Here is a 27,371-nt window from a genome sequence, read left to right as displayed (position 1 = left end):
CTGGTAGGTCCTTAGCTGCAACCTCATCCTTCAAGGCATCCGAGAGACCATGAGAGAAAGCAGCGACCAGAGCCTCATTATTCCAGCCCACCTCTGCTGCCAGGGTACGAAACTCAATGGCGTATTCAGCTACGGATCGTGAACCCTGTCTGATGGACATAAGGAGCTTCGCAGCAGAGGCAGCACGAGCCGGCACATCGAATACCTTCCGAAGAGAAGCAACAAAACCGGAAAACTCGGCAACCACCGGATTGTTGTTCTCCCATAAAGGGCTGGCCCAGGCCAAGGCCTTGTCCGAGAGCCCACCTTTGATCTCTCAGTAGGAAAGGCATGTGGCAGCAACTTGAAATAAATGCCCACCTGGTTAAGGAAACCTCGGCACTGAGTTGGCTCTCCCCCAAAGCGCTGTGGAAGGGGGGCAGAACCGGTCATACCCCGAAACACCGCAGGCGCAGCAACAGGTGTCGGGGTAGACTCTGGCGCAACAACCGGAGCGGCAGTAGGAGCGGGCCCAGGAGCGACAACCGACCCATCGGCAACGGAAGCTAAATGAGCCGTGCGTTCAAGCAGGGTTTGCAACGCCACAGCGAACCGACCCAACAGGTGATCCTGCTGATCAAGTCTGGCAACCAGCGTAGGTAGCGAGGATGGCCCTGTACCGTCAGAATTCATGGCTTGGTCCTAATGTCATGGAACCATGAACCAGACGTACAACAAGAGATAAGTGGAAATAAGAAGGCTTTATTGAAAATCAAGCTGTAAGGACAAAAGTCCAAACGGATGGCTAAACCGAAGCAGGGTCTTGCGAAGCCAGAGGTCAGGAACCAGAAGGGTAGTCAGACGAAGCCTGGATCAGGAACCAGCAGGGTAGACAGACGAAGCCTGGATCAGGAACCAGCAGGGTAGTCAGACGAAGCCAGGATCAGGAACCAGAAGCAGCAGCAGTCTTAGAAGCATGTGAACACAGGAGGACCAAGCAAGGAACTGAAGCCACAGACCTCCTATATATATGAGCTAGGCATCCAGCTCCTCCCAGTGGGAAGGAGAAGCCACAGGGTGGGAGGCTACAAGAAACCCAGAAACCAAGATGCCGCCAGCACATGTCAAACGAAGGAGAACAGCAAGAAGGTAAGACCATGACAAGGCCCCAAAAATGATCCATTCAGCGTACATGACAGAACAAGTAAGTAGGTGGCTGAAGGTAGATTACATGGTGATTGAATATCAATTTTCCAGCAGGCCAGTGTACTATAGGTCCCAAAAATTATGCATTCAGAGTACATAAAAGAACAAGTGAGTATGTGGCTGGCGGTAGATTACACGATCATTGGCTATCAATTTTCCAGCAGGCCAGTGTACTACAGGCCCCAAAAATTATGCATTCAGCTTACATAAAAGAACAAGTAAGTATGTGGCTAGAGTTCTACTAGATGGTCAATGGATATCAATTTTACGGAAGGCCAGTACAAATACAGCTCAAATATATATGTTTAAAAGAATTAAAAATATAAAATTGGATTAAAAACATGGCTAACAAAATCCCCCCTCTTGAAAAAAAACTAATGATAATAGTTGAAACACGTGGTCAACACATGTGGTGTTGAATTCCTTTGAGGCCCAAAACATTAGGAATTCAACAGACAGAAAAGGCCTTTTATGCTGCTGTATTTACCTAAGACAGGGACCAATATTTGTTCTTGGTGGGGGCGTAAATTTGTGGGCTGGCTTGAGGAAATTCAATTAAACGTGGTTGTCACAGGTGTTGAATTCCTCCGAGATCCATGCCTCATTCATTTTTAGAAATGTGAGGTAGTCCACAATGTCGTGAGCTAGGCGAGTGCGCTTATCGGTCACGATCCCCCTGCTTCGCTGAATGTCCTTTCGGACAGGACACTGGAGGAGGGACAAGCCAACAGTTCCATGGCAAATTGTGCCAGCTCTGGCCACAGGTCAAGCCTGTACACCCAGTAGTCCAGGGTTTCCTCGCTTCTCAGAGCGTCCACATCGGCCATTAACCCAATGTAGTCGGACACCTGTCGATCTAGGCGTTCCAATGTCGTTTGTCACTATCTGTAGCTGAGCTAACGAGCTAAACCGCAAACAAATGCTGCACTACCCAACTGCACTATATAGAAAGTATGTAATTGGTATATAACACCCCTGCTTCAATCTCTTTTTTGGAGGGTCAACTGGTATATCACACCAGTAGAAATTATTTGTTCCAATGTCATTTGTCACTATCTGTAGCTGAGCTAACGCAGCTAAACCACAAACAAATTCTGCACTATCCAACTGCACTATATAGAAAGTATATAATTGGTATATAACACCCCTGCTTCAATTCTTTTTTTGGGGGGTCAACTGGTATATCAGGCCAGCAGAAATGATTTGTTCCAATACCATTTGTCGCTCTGTGTTGCTGCGGTAACACAGCAAAACTGCAAACAAATGCTGCACTACCTAAATGCACTATATGGAAAGTATATTATTGGTATATAAAACCCCATGTTCAATCAGTTTTTTTTGGGTGGCAATGGGTATATCCCACCAGTAGAAATTATTTGTTCCAATCTCGTTTGTCACTATCTGTAGCTGAGGTAACACAGCTAAACCGCAAACAAATGCTGCACTGCCCAAATGCACTATATAGAAAGTATATAATTGGTATATAACACCCCTGCTTCAATCCCTTTTTTGGGGGGTCAACTGATACGGTATATCACACCAGTAGAAATTATTTGTTCCAATGGCGTTTTTCACTATCTGTATCTGTGGTAACGCAGCAAAGCCGCAAACAAATGCTGCACTACCTAAATACACTATATAGAAAGTATATTATTAGTATATAACACCCCTGCTTCAATCAGTTTTTTTGGGTGACAATTGGTATATCCCACCAGTAGAAATTATTTTTTCCAATAGCGTTTATCACTATCTGTAGCTGAGGTAACACAGCTAAACCGCAAACAAATGCTGCACTACCTAAATACACTATATAGAAAGTATATTATTTGTATATAACACCCCATCTTCAATCAGTTTTTTTGGGTGGCAACTGGTATTTCACACCAGTAGAAATTATTTGTTCCAATACCGTTTGTCACTCTGTGTAGCTGAGCTAACGCAGCAAAACTGCAAACAAATGCTGCACTACCTAAATGCACTATATAGAAAGTATATTATTGGTCTATAACACCTCTGCTTCAATCACGTTTTTGGGGGGGCAACTGGTATATCACACAAGTAGAAATTATTTGTTTGTGTCTATCTATAGCTGAGCTAACGCAGCTAAGCAGCAAACAAATGCTGCACTACCCAAATGCACTATATAGAAAGTATATAATTGGTATATAACACCCCTGCTTCAATCCCTTTTTTAGGGGGTCAACTGGTATAGCTGCACTACCTAAATGCACTATATAGAAAGTTCAATCACTTTTTTGGGGAAGTGGAGGCAATTGGTATATAACACTACTAGAAATTATTGGTTCCAATAGCGTTTGGCACTCTGTGTAGCTGCAGTATCGCAGCAGAACCGCACACAACTGCTGCACAATACAAATGCACTATAATATACTTTCTATGTTCGAAAGTATATTATAAGTATATTAAACCCCTTAGTAAGCCACACCTATCGAGAGCACACCTATACCAGTCCTTAAAAGGACTTTTGTGGCCCTATTAGCTAGCGTTTAGTGTCTTTCCTTGCTCCACACAGAAGCCTCTCCCTACACTGGCAAAAGACTCAATGTAAAATGGCGGCCAGATCAGGTTTATTTATAAGGTAGGGGGTATGTCCATGTGCTAAAACGTCTCAATTGGCTGTCCTGTACCACCTAATGGATGTGTCATGGGTCAAAGTTCTTCACAATGTAAAAGAATATGGCACCGGCGGACATTGTCATATGTTCGCCCGTACGGCGAACCGCGAACAAGCAAAGTCATCGACAAGGCCTGCTTGGCCTAAGTTTAAAAAAAGATTGCGGTGGGGGTTAATAGTGACAGGATGCCCGCTGAAATCATTCAGCGGGCATCCTGTCACAACGCCGGGGGGGGTCATGTATCGGTGATCGCGGTTTGCGGAGGCGATCGGGCGTGCCATCGGGTCCCCATGCGGCTCTACGGGGGACCCGATGGCATGGAAGGCAGCGCGATGTCTAAGGAAAGCATTGCGCTGCCTTCCGGTGACGAGCCTGTGAGATCCAGCCCCCTGGATCTCACAGGCCGGAAGCTGTATGAGTAATCAACACAGTATTACTCATACAGCCAATGCATTCCAATACAGAAGTATTGTAATGAATTGTAAAGGATTAGACCCCAAAAAGTTCCCAAAGTGGGACAAAAAATTAAGTGAAAAAAAGTTGAAAAAATAAAGTTTCCCCCCCAAAATATAAAGTTTCAAGTAAAAATAAACAAAAACGTCATTTTCCCTCAAAAAATGAGACCCTACCTAAGATAATCGCCTAAAAACTGAAAAAAATATGGCTCTCAGAATATGGAGATAATATTCTTAGTTCACTTCTGCAGTTATATGTGTTGAAAGCATTTAGTAGTCTATTTCAGTACGGAAAAAAAAAAAAAAAAATATATATATATATATATATATATATATATATATATATACGCACTTCACTGGTGCATTTGATTGTGGTAAAAGCATTTTCAATACAAAAAGAAAAATATTTTTGTCGCTGTTAGGGGTGTTTTAATTTGCTTTTACTTTATTTAGTTCAGGCAAAAGTATGTCAGACAGAGAAGTTCCAGGCCATGCACAAAGGAGTGGCAGAGGCCTAAATTTTTCTGGCGCAGGCAGATATTGCAGCAGATAAGGGGGCGTGGCAGCAGGAGTCACAGCGAGAGGACTGAGCTCACGGTGTCATCGAGCGGTCGTTCTTGATTGGTTAACTCGGTCATCCACTTGACATCAGACACCCCCAGCCAACAATCGGTGGGTTTGTCAGACACAATCCTTAGTTTGCATGGCCTGGGAGCAGGTCCTGTGCCCTCACCTGCCCTTAACCTGCCTCTGTCCTTTTCTGTTCCCTCACCCAGAGAATTACTATAAGCTGTGGGCTCAGCTCCACTTTTCAGCGAGGATGAGTTACTAGAGGACAGTCAACAGCTACTGGCCAGCCAAGATCTGGAGGAGACATCCACCGCTTGCTCCACTAGGCAGGCAAGTAGTAATGAGGAGAGTGCCATGGGTGGTGGTATTGCCAATGGTCAGGCTCCTGACCCAGAGACCATTAAGGAAGGAGGAAATCAGCACTGTGCAGACAGTACTCGATGATAAAGATGTAGCTGATTGCACTTGTGAGCCGGGTGACAAAGGGGCTTCATCATCATCAGAAGAAAAGTGTGGCAGCTTGCCCATGAGCCAGCACGGAGCCATCAAGGTGGTAGCATGGCTGGGAGTCAGCATGGTGGTAGCACTGGGAGGTCCTAGCTAAACGTGCCGAGGGTATACCACCTGCTTCGCAGCAGCCTACCTGCCCAGGAAGTAGTGGTGCAGGCTTTCACGGAGCCAGCGGCAGTAGCAGTCAGTCATTGCAGACTGTTGGGGGGGAAATCACCTACTCAGTGGTGTGGCAGTTTTTTGTTAAGCCACCGGAGGAGGTGATCGTGGCCATATGTAGAATATGTGGGCAGAAGGTAAAGCGTGGATAGGGTGCCAAGGTTGGCACTACGGCCCTGCATCAACATATGCAGTGTTGCCTGGGAGAACCATGGCTCCGATGTGGTCCAGCCTGCTGCATCACCCATTGGCATTCACCCAGTTTCAGCCAGTCAAGGCTCCACCACCCCAGCCGAAGGGAGCTGTCATTTCCATCTTTTGCTGGTCCAGATGCTCCTGCTCTGCCTCCTCCTACTCCTCGTCAGTTATTCAGTCAGCAATCGATCATCAAAGCGATTGCCAAGAGACAGCAGTATGAGTGCACGCATCCAATGGTGCAGAAGCTGAACATGCTCCTGTCCAACTTGGTGCTACATTTCCTCCCTTTCCAAGTGGTGGACTCTGCACCTTTCAGAGAACTGATTGTTTGTGCCGAGCTGAGGTGGAGAGTCTTAAGCCGTCATTTCTTTGCTAAAAAGGCAATACCAGCCCAGCACAAATATGTCGAACAGAAGGTGGGCCAGTCCTTGAGCCTGTCGGTGTCTGCCAAAGTGCATGGCAACGCTGATGTGTGGAGCTTTGTCTATGGTCAGGGACAGTATATGTCCTTTACGGCCCACTAGGTGAATGTGGTTGCTGCACAGCCACACCAGCAACTTGGCCAGGTCATGCCACTTCTGCCTCCACATTGTCACGCCGTTGGTCCTGCGAAAATGTCCGCTTCTGCCTCCCCATGCTCCACCATGTCCTCAGCCTCCACTGCAGGGACAAGTCACAATGCCCCTCCAGCATATGAAATGTGCAGGGCACGGTGGTGTCACACTGTTCTGCACCTCGTTTCCCTGGATGAACGGAGTCACACAGGGGAGGAAATGCTCCATGTCCTTCGTCAAGAAATCTAATCCTGGCTTTCTCCCCGACAACTCAAATTCTGAACCATGGTGACCGACAATGGGAAGAACATTGTGTCAGTGCTGCGTCAAGTAGAGCTGAGCCATGCGCCCTGCATGGCACACATGTTCAATCTGGTTGTCAAGCATTCCTGAAGTCTTTCACCCATCTGCAAAACATCCTAAAAATGGCCAGGAAACTTTGCATGCACTTCACCCACTTGTACACCACAAAGCACACCCTCCTTGATCTGAAGCAGCAGAACAGCATCTCCAAGATAGGCTGATATGCGACAAATCCACCCGTTGGAATTCCACACTCAATATTTTGGACCCAATATACGAACAGAGAAAAGCCATCAACGATTTCTTGATGATGCAAGCGGAAAGGAGTACTCCCTTGTGTAACTTCGATGTTAGCCAGTGGCACATCATGCGTGACAGCTGCCATTTGATCCGACCTTTTGAGGAAGCCATGTTATTTGTCAGTCACCAGGACTACGGGATTAATTATGTAATTCCACTGCTTAATGTCCTTGAATAGATGGTGGAAACAATGGCTAGTCAGAGGACTGTAGACATGGCGCCTAGATCTCATGGCCACATGAGCCCTGTGGGGGATGAACTGGAAGAGGAGGTGGAGGGGGAGGAGGACATTGGAGCACAGGCAATGTGTAGCTTAATGGGTGGTTTTTCTACTCAGGTGACAGGAGAGAAGCAGCCAGAGGAGCTACAGGGCGATGAGAAAGACGAGACAGATGACCCAGACACACTGTGGCAGTTTGCAGTGGAGATGGAGGCAGGGAGTCCCTCCGAGTCACTTGCACAAATGGCCCGATGCATGCTCACTTGCTTGCAAAGTGACAGATGAATTGTCACCATTCGGCAGAGGGATGACTTTTGGCTCGCCACCTTGTTGGACCCTAGCTACCGGTCCAGAATGGAGGCTTTTTTTTTTACACCCACTGAGAGGAAGGACAAACTGAACTACTACAGAGACATCCTATGTAGTCAGTTGGCCACTAACTATTTGTGCCATCATCCATCCTCTCGCAGGTCTAACCTGGGGAGCCATCTGCACTCACGTTCCACTGCCATGGCTGCTGGGGAGGGGTGGGGTGGCAGGAGCAGCACCAGCTCCATCAGCAGCAGCCCGAGTCTACAGTCGCTGATGAGCAGCTGTTCTGACCGCCCAGAGAGGGTGTTTAGTGTGGCAGGAGCTATAGTTACCCCAAAGAGAACTCGCCTGTCCACCCAAAATGTGGAGAGACTGACCATTGTCAAGATGAATCAGGCATGGATCAGCCAGGATTTCCAACCACCAATTCCTGATGCATCAGACTAGATCATCCATGGTGCCACACCAACACTTTGATAAAAAAAAAGTCTGGTTTCTTCCGGCTACCTGCCTCAGCTACTACTCTGATGCTGCCACCTGCCTGATGCCACACATCTGATGCCAAGTGCTCCTCCTTTCACCCACCTTTATCAGCGAGTACTGGGATTACCACCCACCGCCGCACTCTGTCAAGGGGTCACTTTGAGGTCTTCTAATGCTGCTGCTGCCATCTCCACACTATGTCACCTTGCCATTCTGTGGTATCCTGATGCTGCTGCTGCGATTCTAAGTGTGATGCCTGTCATCTGCATGTCATATGGACTCACAGTATTATTTTACTACCAAAGCAGACTCCCTATGTGTGTTACTATAAGGCACAGTGTTCTTTCCCACTATAAAGGCTCTTAGCATCCAGGAAATAGCATTTTTTTAACGTAATTCGCCGCTAATATACCGAATCAAACCAAATATTTCCAGAAAAATTCAGCAAACCGGTGAATCAAATCTTAGAAAAGTTTGCTCATCTCTAGTCAGAAAGAAGGAAAAATGAGTCGCACAACGGAGCCTGTCTATGTAACAGCTGTAAGGCCTACATGACATGGTCCCTATTTTGCATCAGAATTGGCTTATGATTTGGTAGCCAAAAGCAGGAGTGGGTACAAAACACAGAAGACATGCAAATATTCCATTCACGTGTCATCTCTGTTTTGGATCCAGCAATAGTGATCGATTACTGACTAAATGCTGACCGAGTGAAGGCAGATGCTCTACAGACAGGATCCGTTTTCTGTGGGTTATTGTTCCGACGGATCAGAGGAAGGGCAAAATAATCAGTCACGTCAACATAAACTTTCTGATGACACCCTCTCCACTCTGTTGGGGGGCTCTACTTGTATAAGCGCTTAATAAAACTGGTTCTGTAGACATCTATGTGGAATCAGCTGTGGAATCAGTGTAAAAGGAGTGAGCTTATTCTTGATGCTAACATTGACCTATAAAGCTAAGTTCACACTTGAGTTATTTGGTCAGTTTTGGCCCCGTGAAGTGTGCATTAATTCTAAGAGCGACACCTGTCATCTGTATGTCATACTGACTCACAGTATTGTTTCACTACCAAATCAGACTCCCTATGCATGCTACTGCAAGGCGCAGTGTTCTACACCACTATAAAGGCTCTCTGCAGCTAGGAAATAGCAATTTTCTTACGCGATTTGGCACAAATAAATTTGGATCTAAACAATTTTGTTTGAAAAATTTGGCAAACTGGCCGAATCAAATTTTTGAGAAATCTGCTCATCTCTAATGACTACATTGGCCATGATGACCAATCATTACAGTGGAGGGTGGATCTGGAATGAACTAGGTCCTCGGGTACATTGGTGAGCATGGCTAGCTGTATGATTGCTTGTTTACCTAATTACATGTGTATTATTACCATTAACCAATCTGATAATTACTGGTTAGCCATGTTTTTCCCCCTTGCTATCAAAGCAAAATGGTGGAGTGTGTTCCTGTTGCCAAAAGTAATGCTAAATTGCTTTATTAGCAGGATACACTATGTGTGTTAACAACCAGCTTCAATGCTACCTGGAATTTATCTTTTCTTAGGTGCATACCTTGTTTCTTGACCCCATGAACTTCTGGGGAGGCAGATTGGTTCAGCCCCTGAACTAGCCTAGTTTTCTATCTGTACTGCCTTGCCCAGCCTCCTGTCTTATCAAAAAGGGTTTTCAGCACGGCAGGTGGCATTGTCACATCCAAACAGACAACATTACCTCCACCAGTGTACAAAATATGACTTTTGTCAAAATGAATAAGGCTTGGACAAGTGATGTTGAGGTTGATAAATAGATCTTCCATTGCTGATGGCTGATATTGATCACTAGCCCTATCATGCCACTGTTACTGTCTGCCTTCCTACCATCGTGTTCCGTATCATATAGCTGCTGCTTCTTCTGCCACCACAGCCACAGTTTCTAATCCCCTCTGCTAATCTCTACTGCCCATTTCATAACCCCTACTGCCACTACCATTAACCCTACACAGCCACCACTACTACAACTAACTACTACCCTAACTCAACAGCACACACCTCTATTTGTTTCCTTATCTGTTCCATTCCTTGCTGCTTCTGCTGGCATTACTATTGCTGACACAAGCCGCTGTTTCCTCTGACAATTAACACTTATGTGTGTATAAATACAGGCATGCATTCTACCACCTTTAATACACATTTTTGGATGCTTGTGCAGAACAAACCACAGCTTCTTATGACATTAACCCTTTGAGGACCGGCCAAGGAACGTATTTGTCCCATGTTTTAATTGCCTGTATCATCTGATTAAGCACTTAAAATACTTTTGTTTGAGTCAAAATATTAGTTCTTATCGACAATTGGATCTAGCTTTATTTATTGTTCAAATACATTCTTAAAGGGAAAAAAATATAATTATTTTTATATTGATGACGGTAATCTTATGGTCCTAAAAGGGTTTTAACATGTGTGTGTATGTTTACAGAGGCAGGTATTTGCTCCTGTTAAATCATAATTTTTGTATTCTTGGTCCAACAAGCCACTTTTTTTCTCCAATAACACATGTGTTTAAACAGTATATGCCTGAATAAGGGATCATTTTTGTAAGGTTTCTAATATGAGAAAGAATAAAAAATGCAATGGTGCAGAGTGTTTAAACAGGCTCTTTGTTAACACTGTGAACCATGTGTTTACTCATAGCTATATATGTCAGTGTCACTATTATTTGCAATTGCTGTCGTTGTGTTAAAGACCTTAAAGATCTAAAAGTCTGTGTCCTAGTAGATACCAATATCAGACAATTTAGCACTCTTGATTCAGGTAGAATCAAATTGAAATTGATTTTTTGAAAAAAAAAACATAAAAAAAAATTCGATAAATCAAAATGAATGTCAAGAAATTTGCTAATTTCTAGAACATATCTGAGCTATACAAGTTTTTTATTTCTTTTTTTGCAGGAGAACCAACCAAAGAAATGTTATGCAAACAACATGCACAATTTATGGTAATGCAGCAAGGATTATGACTGATTCATGCGAATGTGCTTGATCTGGGAAACACAGTCTGGGTGTCCACCATATATCATGGACTGACCATGGCATCCCTGATCCAATTTGAATGCATCATAGTGTTTTATCATACAGTTAGTTCTTATCCAATCATGAGTTTATTGAACTGTGCTCACATAATGATGTGTGCATGGTTATGTAAATCAACTCTTAGTGTTAGGCTTCCTACTCCACACCACCCACCCTAATACTCGGCTTGGAAAGAATATCAGCAGAGTCCTTGCTGATTCATTTTAGCTTTTTCTTTGAATATATTTAGCTCATAGAGGATTGCTTAGACCGGATACAATTATATCAAACCTTCATCTGTGGATAGATCTAAAACTGGCCATACACATTAGTCATTTTTCGCCTGAAATTGCTGACAGATCTCCCAGAAGATAGGAGCCGCAGCCAGAAGTATCTGGTAGAGACTTTCTAGGCTCTCCCCATAGCCGGGAAGGAGTTGGGACACAAAGCTGTCGCCGAACTACTGATCTCATTAAGAACTGAGTAACACTTCATTTCCCATTTGGTGGTAACTGCTGCGAATTTAAACCTTTGTTGGTGAATTCCTCCTACAGATTATAGCTGATCGCTGAGGCTTCTAGAGCTAAAATACTCTTTGGTCAACTTGTTATCAGAAAATCCTTCCAGCAAAGAGGGATAGTTCGAAGGTGATATCCCCTTTAATGGAATAGTTCCATGAACAGCATTTATCATCTATCCACAGGAATGGTAATTAATGTATGATTGCTCAGGATCAGTCTGCATGAGCAATGGCTACATCACAAGTGAAGTGTATGGAACAGTGGACTGATATTTGAACTATTGCTATATTCAAATATAGGACTTAGGGACCCCCATTCTCATCATTCAGCAGCTGGATCCCAAGCGTACATACATTGATCACCTATTCTGTTGCCATCTACTAAAGATAAAATAGGCCAATAGAGAATAGACATGTTTTCTTTACATACCATTTTGCAGACTGACCAAGGGGCAATTTTGTCTGTTTTTTTTTTATTCATTCTTATGTTCATTCTACCTGTCACTTGATAAAACATTTCAAACTGCCAATCTCAAAATTACAATTGGCAGTAGTCTTTAACAGTAGTCATAGGGACCACCATATATAACCGAGGGGAAGGTCCCTGGCACTCAGTGCTCAAGGGTAGTGTTCTTCAATATTCTAACACTAGAAATTCAGTGTATCAGTAACTAGTGACCAGAGCACCATGAATAAATATACCTTATCTCAGAAGACCATGCTGTATTCTCATAACTGTCAGTGTTCACAGTATCGAGAAGTGGAGGGAAGCACAGATAGCAACACATAATTGGCTCCAATAATGTGGTTAGGGAAGGGGAGGGGGTGGATGTGACTTAAAAGAAAAAAAATATAGAAAATAGGTAGATTAAAAAGTTGCAGCTGCTGACTTTAATGAGGGTGAGACTTTGTTTGGCTGACACTATTCTCTAGTCTGTAGAATGAGTACAGTACTCGAAAAATTTGAATATTGTGCAAAGTGAATTTATTTCTGTAATGCAACTTAAAAGGTGAAACTAACATATGAGATAGACTCATTACATGCAAAGCGAGATATTTCAAACCTTTATTTGTTATAATTTGGATGATTATGGCTTACAGGTTATGGAACCCCAAAGTCACAATCTCAGGTCCCCTTTGCTCAGGGGATATGGATTAATTAGTTGACTGGCGTGTGACACTTTGAGCCTAGAATATTGAACTTTTTCACAAAATTCTAATTTTAAGCTGCAATAATGCAATTCATTTTAATTAGCATTACTGAAATAAATGGACTTTTGCACGATAATCAAATTTTTCGAGTTTCACCTGTATATTTGTAAGAACTTCATATGTTGCTGCTCTTAAACACACCAATTCATCGGTAGACTTCTTACTACATATTACAATATTTAATTTAGTACTTGATTTTGAAGTCAACTAGCTTTGTAGGAAAATCACTCAAGTATAAGTTTGCAGCTGATTTGGAAAACACATTGCAATCGCTTCCCTCAGCTTTATAGAAAATATGTGAATGATACAAGATTAAACAGTGAATGGCACAATATTAAACAGAGAGGTCACTATGTTTCCGTAGTCTTGTGATATACTGTTATGGGGGCAAGCAATTGAAAGAACATTAGATAGTAATAAAAATACTATCATTTGGCATGCATGGTTTATGCTAATGGTTTTCGGCAGGGTACGCCAATAGTGTTGAGCACGAATATTCGAATAGCAAATTGTAATCGCGAATATCGGCACTTTGAGAATTCGCAAATATTTAGAATATAGCGCAGGAAACTTATACCAGCTTGAAAAATATAGCATAAGTGACCCACACTTGTATTTTGAGCGCATTATGCGAATATTACATTGCTGATTTTCGCAATCAAGAATATAATCTCAAATTAGGGAATATATGGCAAATATTCTACAAAATATTTGCAAAATATCGTAAATTCAAATATTGCCCCTGCCGTTCATCACTATATGCCAATGATTGTTTGTATTGATGCATAAAAAATGTAGCTGAACAACGCATTTTATTTAAATGAAATGAAGGATTAAAATGGCATGGAGGCCATAGTAACTCATACTAGCAGTATAAACATTTCTCTGAAAGCAGAGATCTATGTCATTTCCCTTTTTTCTGGGTGATGGATCAATAAAAGGTCTTGGAAACAGAGAGGTGTTTCTGTCACTGCATCAATGCACCATCAGCAAAGTGTTAGGGATAATCACAGTTTTTGCTTGTTCTGGAAATCTTACATTCTCTACTTAACTTGATAATGCTCCAGCTGGGAATAGGATTTGTGTACAGCAAGACCTCTGGGCCACTGCGGATGTGCAGGCTGATGATGAATAAAATATCGAGCAGTGGAAAGAGCAAGAAAGCACACAAAGCAACAGGTCAATATTAGACCACCTAGAAACTAAGCCTATAAATGTTTCCATAACAGGTAAGATCTAGCCTCATGAAATACCAACAACATAACAAGTCAGCAGGAATCTCAATTTTATAGAGAGAGAAATGTGAAAAGAAATTATCCTGTACAGCCTTATACTACATGGTCTGTTTCACATGAGTGACTTCACGGCAATCTACGGGACAGCTTATTTCTAGGATAGATGGCCAAACTAGCATCTCAGTGAGTAAGAGTATACAACTTCATTTGAGCAGCCACTTCTATATTTGCAGATTAGTAATGCAATGTGGGATTATGACCTTAAGGAATTGCCGTATGCATTTAGTTTTACTCTCATTCATTAGATGTAAGTCCATTAAAGGACAATAATGCACTCCTTGTTTTATATGTACTGTATCTATATGTTACATTTTTAAATACTGTACTTTTCTGGAAGAGGCCATATTGCACACACCTCCTTCTGTATTGTATTTATACACATTGCAGTAGGGTGGGTGTGCATTATGGCAGCAGCAATGAATGTGGATCAGATAAAGTAATGTCATAGATTATTACAGTTCAGAGGAAGTGATGATAAACTGGGTTATCCGGCCTTTTTTAAGTGATAGCTTAGAGGCCATCACTATCTGATTTTGAGAGGTCCAACACTCCACACCTTTGCCAATCAGCTGAAGAGGGGTGGGTGTCTGGTTCATAGGAAAAAGTCAGAAATTGTTGGAAACGCCACCGAAATGGTTCGGGAACAGCATGTGGAGGATGTCTGGCTGCATCTTGAACTCCCAGCTTGCTGCTGGGAACGATGTTGTCCGAGTAGTACGCCACTTTTACAGACTGACAATAATACTCACCAAACCAAAGATTAAATCGATTTTAGACGGAGATAAAATTGTTAGGAAACATTATTTCCTGCATTTTTACTTGTATATAAAGTGCAAGTCTTGCCAAAAATAATTACAAGGAAGAGGCACTCCAATACGACCTGCATATCACATAAAGGAGGGCCTCATTCACATTGTGGTACAATTGTTCATGTAGCGGGACTCCTACAACCTATGCACTAAGTGAAAGGGCTGCCAAACATTACAAGAAACCAGGACTCCAATATACCCTTTGTTATGCATAAAGAAGGGCATCATGCACAGCCTTGAAAAATTATGATTGATGGCCCGCTGGTGACACTCAAAAACATTTGGAGCAAGGGCCTGCTTATCTGACCATCTAAAACATTATGCCGCTTTGGTGACTCAAGAGAACCAGGGGCCGGTCCCACATCCCTGTGATGGCTACGATCCATTCGGATGTCTGCCATATCAACTTTAAATGTTATTTTCAGCGCAAACCATGGTGACCATGGGTAACGGGGAATCATGGTTCGATTCCGAAGAGGGAGCCTGAGAAACGGCTACGGCTACCACATCCAAGCAAGCCAGCATGCGCAAAAATTACCTATTAGGTATAATTAGGTGAGGGCCTGCAGGTGAGCTGACCCTGTAAAACATTGTAGGTGAGGGCCTGCTGGTGATCTGACCCTGTAAAACATTATATGCGAGGGCCTGCTGGTGAGCTGACCCTGTAAAACATTGTAGAAGAGGGCCTGCTGGTGAGCTGACTCTCTAAGAAATTATATACGAGGGCCTGAAGTTGAGCTGACACTGTAAAACATTATATGCGAAGTGCATCTATGTTAGGGCATTATATGCGACAAATAAGCATGTTGATACGATGGAAGAGGAGAAGAAGGATGAAAAAAGGAAATTTCAACCATATACCCTTGTTAGTGGTGGAAGGGGTGCATGGGAATGCAGTGTATTCAGTACATTATAAACAACACATTTAAAGTGCCTTACTGTTCTTCAGCTTTCCTCTGGTAGAGTTGAGAAGTCATGGTAAATCCAGGCCTTGTTCATTTTTATAAGAGTCAACCTGTCAGCATTTTCAGTTGACAGGCGGATACACTTATCTGTTATAATGCCATCAGCAGCACTAAATACCCGCTCAGACAAAATGCTTGAGGCAGTGCAGGCCAGCACCTCCAAGGCGCAGAGCGCCTGTTCGTTCCACGTGTCAAGCTTAGACATCCAGTAGTTGTAAGGCACTGAGGGATCACTGAGGACACTGACGGTCTGCTAAGTACTCCTTCACCATCTTCCAAAAATGTTCCCTCCTTGTGACACTAGGCCGCACATCAGGGTGAGGGTGCTGGCGTGGTGTCATGAAATTGTTCCATGCTTTGGAGAATGTTGCCCTACCTCTGTTGGATCATTTTTTCAACAAGGATCTTCTGGTATTGTAACGTTTTGCTTGTCTTCTCCACAAGAGGAATGAGAGATGAGAGGTTCTCTTTGTAGCGGCGGTCGAGAAGGGTGAACAACCAGTAATCCTTGTTGTCTAAAATGCGTATAATGCACGGGTCGCTGGAAAGGCAGCCTAACATGAAGTCAGCCATGTGTGCCAGAGTACCAACAGGCAAGACTTTGCTGTCGTCATCAGGAGGATGACTCTCAATCTCCTCATCCTCTTCCTCCTCTACTGCCCACCCACGCTGAACAGATGGAATTAAACTTCCATGGGTACTACCCTCTGTAGCGGAGGACACCATCTTCTGCTCCTCCTCCTCATCATCGTCCAATTTGCTCTGAGAATACGAACTAAGGGTGGTCTGGCTATCACCCTGTGTAATATCTGTCCCCATTTCCACCTTTTCCACATGCAAAGCGTTGTCCTTAATTGTGAGCGAGCATTTGAGTAGACACAGAAGTGGGATGATTACGCTGATAATCCATACCCACTCCTTGTTTGTGAAGAGCGGAAGCTGACTGGAAAGGCGACGCGACCATGTTGCAGCTGGTATTTCACTACTGCCCTCTGCTGCTCACAAAGCCTGGCCAACATGTGGAACATCGAGTTCCAGCGCATGCTCAGCAGCCGGTGAGCTGCCAATTTCAAGCGCTGCTGCAGCGTTAACAGACCGGCTGAAGCTGTCGATGACTTTTGGAAATATGCACACACGTGGCGCACCTTCACCAGTAGCCTAGGCAAATTGGGGTAAGTTTTGAGAAACTATTGAGCCACTAAGTTTAAGATGTAGTCTAGGCATGGGATGTGTCTGAGCTTGCCAAGCTCCAAAGCCGCCACCAGGTTACGGCCATTATCACACACAACCATGCCTGGTTCTAGGTTGGGTGACGAGGGCCACAGCTCAGTCTGGTCTTTTATCCTCTGCCACAGCTCTGAGGCGGTGTGCTGTTTGTACCCTAAGCATATCGGATTCAGCCCAGCCTGTTGCCGCTTCCCCACTGCAGTGCTACACTGCTTACAGCTACGGACTGATGACTGACTGGTGCTGCACGCGGATAATTTGGAATTGGATGTGGCGGAGGAGAAGGAGAAGTGGGTGTTGTAGCCACTAACGTAGGTGGTGGCGGAAACCCTGATGGAATTGGGGCCTGTAATCCTTGGCGCCGGTAGCACCTGTGCCATCCCAGGGTACAAGTTGCTCCCGGCCTCCACAACAGTCACCCAGTGTAGCGTCCCTGGCCGAATTAACTTGTCCATGTGTTCGTGGTTAAGTGGACCTTCCCAGTAACTGCGTTAGTCAGGGCACGAGTGATGTTACAGGACAAATTTTGGTGTAAGGCGGGCATGGCACACCTTGAAATATAGTGGCGGCTGGGGACTGCGTAAAGCGGGACGGCCGCCGACATCAAGCTGCGAAAGCCTTAGTGTCCACAAGCATAAATGGCAACATTTCCAGGGCCAGTAATTTGGAAATCTGCACATTTAGTGCCATGGCCTGTGGGTGGGTGGCTGGGTATTTGTGCTTGCGTTCAAATGCCTGGTGTAAGGACATTTGTATGCTGTGCTAGGACACGGGAGTGGATGCTGATGGTGCTTGCGAAGGTCCAGGTGCAGGGCGGGAGCCTTCCGGGTCTGTGTCTTGGACAGGTTATTGGCCAGCACGTAACACAGGGGAAGAGGAGGCAGTGGTTTGACCACAGACACAGATTGTGGACCCATGCGTTCGGCCTACCTATTAGTGTGCTTTAGGGGGGATCATGCTGGTGGTGGTGAGGTAGCTAGTGTTCACACCCCTGCTCATTTTTGTATAGCACAGGTTGCAAATTACAATTCTTTTGTCGTCTGCACTTTCCTCAAAATAGCGCCATAATGCGGAACATCTACCCCTTGTTAAGGGAGATTTCCGCAAGGGGTTGCTTAGTGAAACAGTTGCGGGCCTGTTTCGTGTGGCCCGCCTGCAGATCCCTCCCCCTCTGTACTGCTGTCCTCGCTCGGCTTTCCACCTTCCCAGGTTAGTTCAGTGACTTCTTCGTCAACTATCTCCTCTTCCACTTCCTCACTCTGCTCATCCTCCTGACTTGTTGACCTAACCACAACCTCAGTGATTGACAACTGTGTCTCATCCTCTTCCTCAATCTCTTGAGACAGTAATTGTTGTTGAGTTATCGGCAACTGTGTCTCCTCATCATCCACCACATTAAACAGTAATTGCCATTTCCCACCATCACCTTCTTATGACTCGAGTGTGAGATCACTTGTTTGGCCAGACTCTCCATGGTGGGAGGAAGAAATATCAAGACTGCAATTGGTGGAAGACAGGGAGGTGCTTAACCAACTGGAAGCATTATTTGCTGCAATCCAACCGACCACCTGGTCACACTGGTCTGACTTCAAGAGTGATGTCCTCCGCCGCCCTGCAAACTGGGACATGAAGCTAGGTTTCGTGGATGACTTTTTTCTTGTGCTCTGGCAGCAGGCTCAGTTTCAATGCGCCCAGGGCCACGGCCTCTGCGTGCTCCATCAGCATCAGGGCCACTTCCCCATCCCTTACTGCCCGCCTTCTTCATTTTAAATGTGATATATGCTTGAAGGTATGTCACACGTAACGTAGTGTAGGATTTGGAAGTGTTTGCGCAAAAAAAAAAAAGGTTTTTGGGATGTGGAAACTTCACACAGGAGATATCCCGCAGATAGTGTCAATGCTGTCACAGGTATTTGGGATGAGGAAACGATATACAGGAGAGATACTACCGGTAATGTCACTATCCAAAGCATCTACGTAAAAAGTACACTGTATGTCGAGAATAACATTTTAGGCGCACACGTTACACTGGAGATGTGGCCCTGGTAATGTCACTGTCAGAAGCGGACACCGTCTATTGAAAAAGTACAATGGATGTCACAGATATTTTTGGGATGCGCACACTCTACACTGGAGATGTGGCGCTGCTAATCTCACTGTCCGCAGAGGACACCGTCTATTGAAAAAGTACACTGGATGTCACTGATATTTTGGGGATGTGCACACTTTTGCACTGGAGATGTGGTGCATCTAATCTCACTGTCCGCAGCAGACACCATTTATTGAAAAAGTACACTCAATGTCACAGATATTTTCGGGATGCAAACACTTTACATTGGAGATGTGGTGCAGTTAATCTCACTGTCCACAGCGGACACCGTCTATTGAAAAAGTACACTGGATGTCACAGATATTTTTTGGATGCACACACTTTACACAGGAGATGTGTCACAGATAATTTAACTGTCCGCAGCGGACACTGTCTATGGAAAAAGTACACTGGATGTCACTGATATTTTAGGGATGCACAGACTTTACACAGTATTAAAATCTCGGAAAACCCCTTTAATATCTTATTACTCAATAATGAAAAATATATGTGTATAAATATAAATATATATATATTTGTGGTCATGGCTATGGCCAAGAGGTATCCGAAGAACCCTAGGGAGAAAACAACGGGAACAACCTAACCCAGCTAGGCATGTCTTAGCTGACCTGACTAAATGGCTTGTTGTGTGCCCTGAGCCATGATCGTGGGTAGGCCTATAAGTGGGCAAAAACCAAGCCAAGTAGGGTAGAAAAGGAATTTGAATGGCATGTACAAACTAATCCCCAAGCCAACTGCAAGGCATCCGGGATCTAGAGCGAAAATTCGGGGTATGTGAGGCAAGACCAGTAGGAAACCTACAACCCATCTTGTGGATGACAAGGCCAGAGACATGATGCTCAATATTGGGGATACTGCACCAAAGCGGAATGGAGGACCGAGAATACGTTGTGAAATGGATCATAAACCAACTGAAACTTGTAAAGTTTGGTTCTAGTGCAAGTACTGGCAATGCCCTAGGGTCAGGAGATCGTGGGACCAAAGCCTAACTGCCTAGACTATGCAGGAATGAGGGCCAAAAAGAAACAGGTAGATAGGAAGAGAATCCTTGAATAGTTACCCAGACAACAGCTATCCGCGCTTTGTTCTACTGTGCGCCCCTGAGAATTGTTTTTACGCTTGAGACGTGAAGACCGACCTACTATCTGAATCTTCTACCGTGAGGAAATGCTGAACCTTGTCCAAAACCCGATTCAACGTGGTTGAGGTTAGTGCGGCAAGAAGCTATGAAGCCATAATACACAAGATTCTGTCTATGCCCTCCCATGAGTGAGGGAATGCAATGCAATGAAGCTACTGGCGAAAATGAATTCCTGGTCGTGGTAAAAAGGCAAAGACTTTGCGCGGGGACCTGGTTGACAAGATATGATCGACTACGATCAGAGACTGAAATGCTAGAGCGAATTGCCCTACTTGTTCTTCCTCTGGCAGGACCTGAACGAAAGCATGAACAATTAAAGAAAGACGAAATATCTGCGTAAGACATGACAATAATGCTGTAGGGCGAACCGGACCAGTTTGCGGTCAAAACATAAAATGAGCGATCAACATGGATTATTAGGAAATTAGGGAAGCAGGTATGTATGCGATACATAGGGGCCAAATCAGCCTAGATGCACAGATGGTCAACCAACCAGGCAATCAGCCCAGCAGGTTTGAAAACAGTCGTCGGGCCCCTGAAGCCATGGGGCCGAAGCAGTCGTCGGGCCCCCGAAGCCATGGGGCCGAAGCAGTCGTCGGGCCCCCAAAGCCATGGGGCCGAAGCAGTCATCGGGCCCCCAAAGCCATGGGGCCGAAGCAGTCGTCGGGCACCCGAAGCCATGGGGCCGAAGCAGTCGTCGGGCCCCCAAAGCCATGGGGCCGAAGCAGTCATCGGGCCCCCAAAGCCATGGGGCCGAAGCAGTCGTCGGGCCCCCGATGCCATTGATCAACATGGAGCGATCAACATGGATTATTAGGAAATTAGGGAAGCAGGTATGTATGCGATACATAGGGGCCAGCCTAGATGCACAGATAGACAACCAACCAGGCAATCAGCCCAGCAGGACTGAAAACAGTAGTCGGGCCCCCGAAGCCATGGGGCCGAAGCAGGTCGTTGGGCCCCCGAAGCCATGGGGCCGAAGCAGGTCGTCGGGCCCCCGAAGCCATGGGGCCGAAGCAGGTCGTCGGGCCCCCGAAGCCATGGGGCCGAAGCAGGTCGTCGGGCCCCCGAAGCCATGGGGCCGAAGCAGGTCGTCGGGCCCCCGAAGCCATGGGGCCGAAGCAGGTCGTCGGGCCCCCGAAGCCATGGGGCCGAAGCAGGTCGTCGGGCCCCCGAAGCCATGGGGCCGAAGCAGGTCGTCGGGCCCCCGAAGCCATGGGGCCGAAGCAGGTCGTCGGGCCCCCGAAGCCATGGGGCCAAAGCAGGTCGTCGGGCCCCCGAAGCCATGGGGCCAAAGCAGGTCGTCGGGCCCCCGAAGCCATGGGGCCAAAGCAGGTCGTCGGGCCCCCGAAGCCATGGGGCCAAAGCAGTCATCGGGCCCCCGAAGCCATAGGGCCGAAGCAGTCGTCGGGCCCCCGAAGCCATAGGGCCGAAGCAGTCGTCGGGCCCCCGAAGCCATGGGGCCGAAGAAGGTCGTCAGGCCCCTGAAGCCATGGGGCCGAAGCAGTCGTCGGGCCCCCGTAGCCATGGATCAACATGGAGCGATCAACATGGATTATTAGGAAATTAGGGAAGCAGGTATGTGTGCGATACATAGGGGCCAAATCAGCCTAGATGCACAGATGGACAACCAACCAGGAAATCAGCCCAGCAGGTTTGAAAACAGTCGTCGGGCCCCCGAAGCCATGGGGCCGAAGCAGGTCGTCGGGCCCCCGAAGCCATGGGGCCGAAGCAGGTCGTCGGGCCCCCGAAGCCATAGGGCCGAAGCAGTCATCGGGGCCAAATCAGCCTAGATGCACAGATGGACAACCAACCAGGAAATCAGCCCAGCAGGTTTGAAAACAGTCGTCGGGCCCCCGAAGCCATGGGGCCGAAGCAGGTCGTCGGGCCCCCGAAGCCATGGGGCCGAAGCAGGTCGTCGGGCCCCCGAAGCCATAGGGCCGAAGCAGTCATCGGGGCCAAATCAGCCTAGATGCACAGATGGACAACCAACCAGGAAATCAGCCCAGCAGGTTTGAAAACAGTCGTCGGGCCCCCGAAGCCATGGGGCCGAAGCAGGTCGTCGGGCCCCCGAAGCCATGGGGCCGAAGCAGGTCGTCAGGCCCCCGAAGCCATGGGGCCGAGTTTTTTTTTTTTAAAGAATTATAACTATGAAAAGTGACATGAATAAGGTGCACGTGAAATTAAACCATGAGCCTGACAGATGTGGCAGGCGATACCCAAGATAAACTACGTGGCCTGAATAACATGCAAGGCGAAATATCGTTAGGAATGAGCCCTGACCGACGTGGAAGGTGACCCCAATAGTTCAACTGCATGACCTGAAAAGACGAAGGGAAACGTGACAGAAAATGGAGATAATAACGGACATTAACTAAAATTAATAACATAAACTGGCAAGCAGGTAAAGATATGAGTCATTCAAAAGCATAGCTGCACAGGTGGACAGACAACCATTGGTCAGACCCCTGAAGCCATGGGGCTGAAGCAACTACCAGAGGCCCATGGGGCCGGGCAGCCGCCGGGATGCAAACCTTAGAATTAAGGATGGCTGGGGAAAAGATTGGGCCTTAACCCAACAGGTTTAGTAAGCAACCGGGACTCGATAACCTAGAAAGACAAAGACATGGACTCGCATAACCTCCAACAGAAACCTAGGACACTAACCAGCCTACAACCATGTCATACCCTTAAAGGGTTTCTGCACTTTCAATTAACTGATGATCTATCCTCTGGATAGATCATCAGCTTCTGATCGGCGGGGGTCCGACACCCGGGACCCCCGCCGATCAGCTGTTTGAGAAGGCAGCGGCGCTCCAGCAGCGCCGCTGCCTTCTCACTGTTTACCGCCGGGCCGCCCGCCCACTGACGTCACGACTTGTATCAACTAGAGTGGGCGCGGCTAAGCTCCATTCAAGTGAACAGAGCTTAGCCGCGCCCACTTTAGTTGATACAAGTCGTGACGTCAGTGGGCGGGCGGCCCGGCGGTAAACAGTGAGAAGACCGCGGCGCTGCTGGAGCGCCGCTGCCTTCTCAAACAGCTGATCGGCGGGGGTCCCGGGTGTCGGACCCCCGCCGATCAGAAGCTGATGATCTATCCAGAGGATAGATCATCAGTAAATTGAAAGTGCAGAACCCCTTTAACAAACAAAACATGAAAAGCGGTCAAGGGGCCCCCGGAGCCATGAGGCCGGATCAGTCATAGGGCCCCCGAAGCCAGAGGGATGACGTTGCGGTGACGATAAGTAATTAAAACGTAAGCCGGACCTGATGGCATATGAAGCGACTTGAATGATTGGATTGGCTAGAAGGTGGCCTAAGGAACATGACTGCCAACAGGCGTTAAAAATATAGACATTAGTAATCCGAAGCACATGCATACATAAAACACTAACCACCGCGAACCATAAACGTAAACATGAAATGCCTGGGGCATTGCAAGTTCGCTAAGAAAAGTCTCATATCATGACAAACAAATGAACAGCTTGTGAAAACATAGCAGGAAACTTACTCCTATCGGCCCACTGACCTCCGCTGAGGAGCTGTTTGGTGAACTAGGGCAGGAGACCAATCTAAGTGAATACGAACCAGAAGTAACAGGAGACCAGTCTGAGTGAATACGAACCAGGATTAAACAGAAAGTAGGCCTATGGAATGTGACAGACCACCGAGGAAGGGAACGTAAGCCTGAAAAGAACGCAGTTATGTTTGTCAGGAGAGAGGTACCAGAGCGGTGGGTGCAGACTGCCCCGGTGAGATTGAGCAAAACCATGATGTATCAATAAACAGGAGAATGCAGCTTTGAGTGGGAGCAGAGTACAACACATGATGTAACAACAAATGGGTGAATGCAGCTTTGGATGTGAGTGGTACCTAAAAACATGGTATAGGCGCAGCTCTGAGTATGGGTAGCGCATGAAAAGCATGGTATAAAGCAGACGTATAAATGCAACCTGAAAGTGAGCAGAGTATTGACGTGATGCGAAAGCAGACATGTGGACGCAGCTCTAGTAGTGAAAGGAGTAAAGGACAAGATTTAAAAGCAGACATGTGGACGCAGCTCTAGTAGTGAAAGGAGTATAGGACAAGATGTGAAAAGCAGACATGCGGACGCAGCTTTGGATGTGAACGGAATATTAACTTGATGTGACAGCAGACATGGAAAGCGGCTTTGGTGAGTGGGGTATGCGACCTGGTGTAGCAGTAGAAGTGTGAACACAACTTTGGGTATAAGCAGAGCATGAAAATTGGTATAAACGCAGCTCTGGTTGTGAGTGGAGCAAGGTGGGAACACCAGGGTGGTGCGTCCAGAGCATGAAAACGGAGTAACAGTAGCAGCTATGGCTGTAAGCCGAGTATACAACATGTAATAACAGGCATGTAATACGGATCCGGCTGTCGGCTGGGGACGGAATGAGATGTAACAGCCAACAGGTGAGCGCAGCTTGAATGTGAGACCAATCTGAGTGAATACGAACCAAGAGTAGAAAAGTGCAGTACAGTGAAGACGTGCGGATGCAGCATAAGACATTAAATAAAAGCCAAAAGTGTAAATGCCGCTCAGGATAACAGCGGAGCGTGAAAGTGTGAGATTGTGGATAAGCTCTGCCTGTATATTTATGTTTAAATTGTACTGGAGCTGTCATTTGGCATTCCGGGCACTAGAGGCCACTGTTTTGCAGCACAGTCAGCATGCTTCTGGGTGAACCAGTAAGTGTTGATCTGACATGGTGGAAGGATTGTGCTGTGAGGGGCTGAATCCGACTCCATCCTGGCTTGCAGATGTCCGTCAGTGAATGGATACTCAAAGGAAGGGGAGTATCTGCTGTCCCCTGTTTGGATCTAGCACTTTGAAAGAGAGGTTGTCCCAGGAAGACCAGTTCCAGTGTATGGACAGAAAACCTTAGCATCAAGCAAGGCCGCACGGTTGCTGAGAGCTTGGTGGCCATCCCGGGTAAGCGGCATCCTAGGGCCCAGAACGGACGCAGGTCAGTACACCTGATTACCAATTGTACTTCACTGTTTGGCGCCTAAAGTAACAGAGACTAACCTAGGCCTTGTATGCGCTAGTTAGATAGGGTTATAGCTTTGTTAGGCCTTACTGTACTGGACTGCAGCGCAGTAATTGACTTGCAGGCTCTGCTGCGTCTGCCACCGGTTAGGTGTGTCCTCTATAGCGGCACAGTACGACTTGTAGGCTCTGCTGTGTACGCCAGCAAGCTAGGCCTGTCCCTCGGACAGGGACGGTGACTGTGGGCCTGGGGTATTACTTATACTGTTTGTACTTGTATTAACCGCCTCCGGACCGCCTAACGCAGATGTGCGGTCCGGAGGCGGCAGCGCTGCGCACAACGACGCATATACGCGTCATCTCGCGAGACGCGAGATGACACGCTATGCGGCCCGCGCATGCGCAGTTCGCGCCGGCATTTCATCAGGGACCATTTCGTCCATCAGCCAATGATCGCTGGCAAGCTGATGATTTTCAAAAAAGCCAATCACAGAGCCATATATCAGATCATATTTGTAAATATGATCTGTTATATGGCTGCCTGCTCCTCTGCTGGTTCTTTTCGTCGGTTGGATCCAGCAGAGGAGCAGGCTTCACAGTGAGTACACCAAACAGCACACTTTAGCCCCAGATCACCCCCCTGAACCCCAATTAACCCTTTGATCACCCCTTTGTCGATCACTAGTGAAAAGAAAAAAGTGATCAGTGTAAACTGTCACTTTTTTTTTCACTGGTATTGACCGTTAGGTTTTAGGTATAGTTTAGGCCCCTTGGTTAGGTAGTTAGCGATCAGTTAGCGCCCAGCCCACCGCACCGCAGTCTGTTATTCGCTGATTAGCGTATCGCTAATCAGCATTTGTACTTTTATAGTATCTGGAAGTGATCAAAACTGATCACGGTCAGATCTATAATAGTACTAGTGTCACTTTAGTTCGCCCTCCACCCAAAACGCAGTGTTTGCCCGATCAGGCCTGATCGGTCGCCCACACGTGCGTTCGCCCACACCCGCCCCACCGCAGTGACAAAAAAAAAAAAGTGCACAATCACTTTACACGCACTGCGGCGATAAAAAAAAATCAGTTTTGATATTTTTTATCAACCGCAGCGGCCTCCGGTACTTCGCTAGCCTCCCCTTTGTAAGACAGGCTTGCTTTTTTTTTCTTGGGTAGTCTCAGGGAATACCCCTAAATTTAGTTGCCCACATGTCTAACAGGGGGTATTCTTCTGAAGAGGCCTACAGGCTTCTGACCCAGTCGGATGAGGAGTGGGAACCCTCATCTGATGAATCCAGCGGGTCAGAATACGAACCTGTAGAAAGCAGTGGCTCTCTGACCCAAAGTTCGGACGAGGAGGCTGAGGTCCCTGATACCACCAGGCGTACCCGGCCCCGTGTCGCTAGACCACAGGTTGCGCAGGATCCGCTTCAAGAGCAGCAGAGTGGGGCTGGTGCTGTCGGATTACGTGGTGAGGCATACACCAGCAGCCCAGCCCTCCCTGGACCTAGTACCAGCACTGCCGTACAACCTGGTGAAGTAGCGAGCACCAGAAGGGCAGTTGAAGCTGGTACGGTGGCACGTGCAGTAGTGACCCCGTCGCAGCCACCGCAAAGACGTGCCCGTAGAGCCCCTAGAATCCCAGAGGTGCTGGCAAACCCTGATTGGCAGTCCCCAACTTCAGCCGCACCTGTAGTTTTCCCTTTCACTGCCCAGTCTGGAGTTCGGGTTGAGACAGCTCAGATCAGTTCGGCCCTGAGATTTTTTGAGCTGTTCTTGACTGCGGAGCTTTTAGACATAGTTGTGGCCGAAACAAACAGATATGCCACACAATTTATCACCGCTAACCCGGGAAGCTTTTATGCCCAGCCTTTCCGGTGGAAACCAGTTCAAGTTTCCGAAATTAAAACTTTTCTGGGCCTCCTTTTCAACATGGGCCTGACAAAAAAGCATGAATTACGGTCATATTGGTCCACGAACCCGATTCATCACATGCCCATGTTCTCTGCTGCTATGTCCAGGGCACGTTTTGAGGCCATCCTGCGTTTCCTGCACTTTAGTGACAACACCGCCTCCCGTCCCAGGGGCCACCCTGCTTTTGACCGGCTCCACAAAATTCGGCCCCTCATAGACC

The 27,371-nt window shown here is 46.6% G+C and overlaps 1 protein-coding gene across 2 annotated transcripts in view; it reads right to left on the bottom strand.

The window, feature by feature from the left end:
* The window catches only part of EPHA10 (EPH receptor A10), a 682,002-nt gene that overhangs the window by 20,634 nt on the left and 633,997 nt on the right, over window positions 1-27,371 (bottom strand). Inside the window, exon 14 of one of the 2 annotated variants that reach the window (XM_044284653.1) lies at window positions 1,673-1,696. The exons of the other annotated variant lie outside the window; for it this stretch is intronic. Within the exon in view, the coding sequence (XP_044140588.1) occupies window positions 1,673-1,696 (24 nt within the window). The remainder of the gene's footprint in view (window positions 1-1,672; window positions 1,697-27,371) is intronic. 2 annotated transcript variants of the gene reach the window in all.

This window comes from Bufo gargarizans, chromosome 3 (assembly GCF_014858855.1).
Source record: "Bufo gargarizans isolate SCDJY-AF-19 chromosome 3, ASM1485885v1, whole genome shotgun sequence".
Classification (NCBI taxonomy): domain Eukaryota; kingdom Metazoa; phylum Chordata; class Amphibia; order Anura; family Bufonidae; genus Bufo; species Bufo gargarizans.
This window is presented reverse-complemented; position numbering and strand designations above follow the sequence as displayed.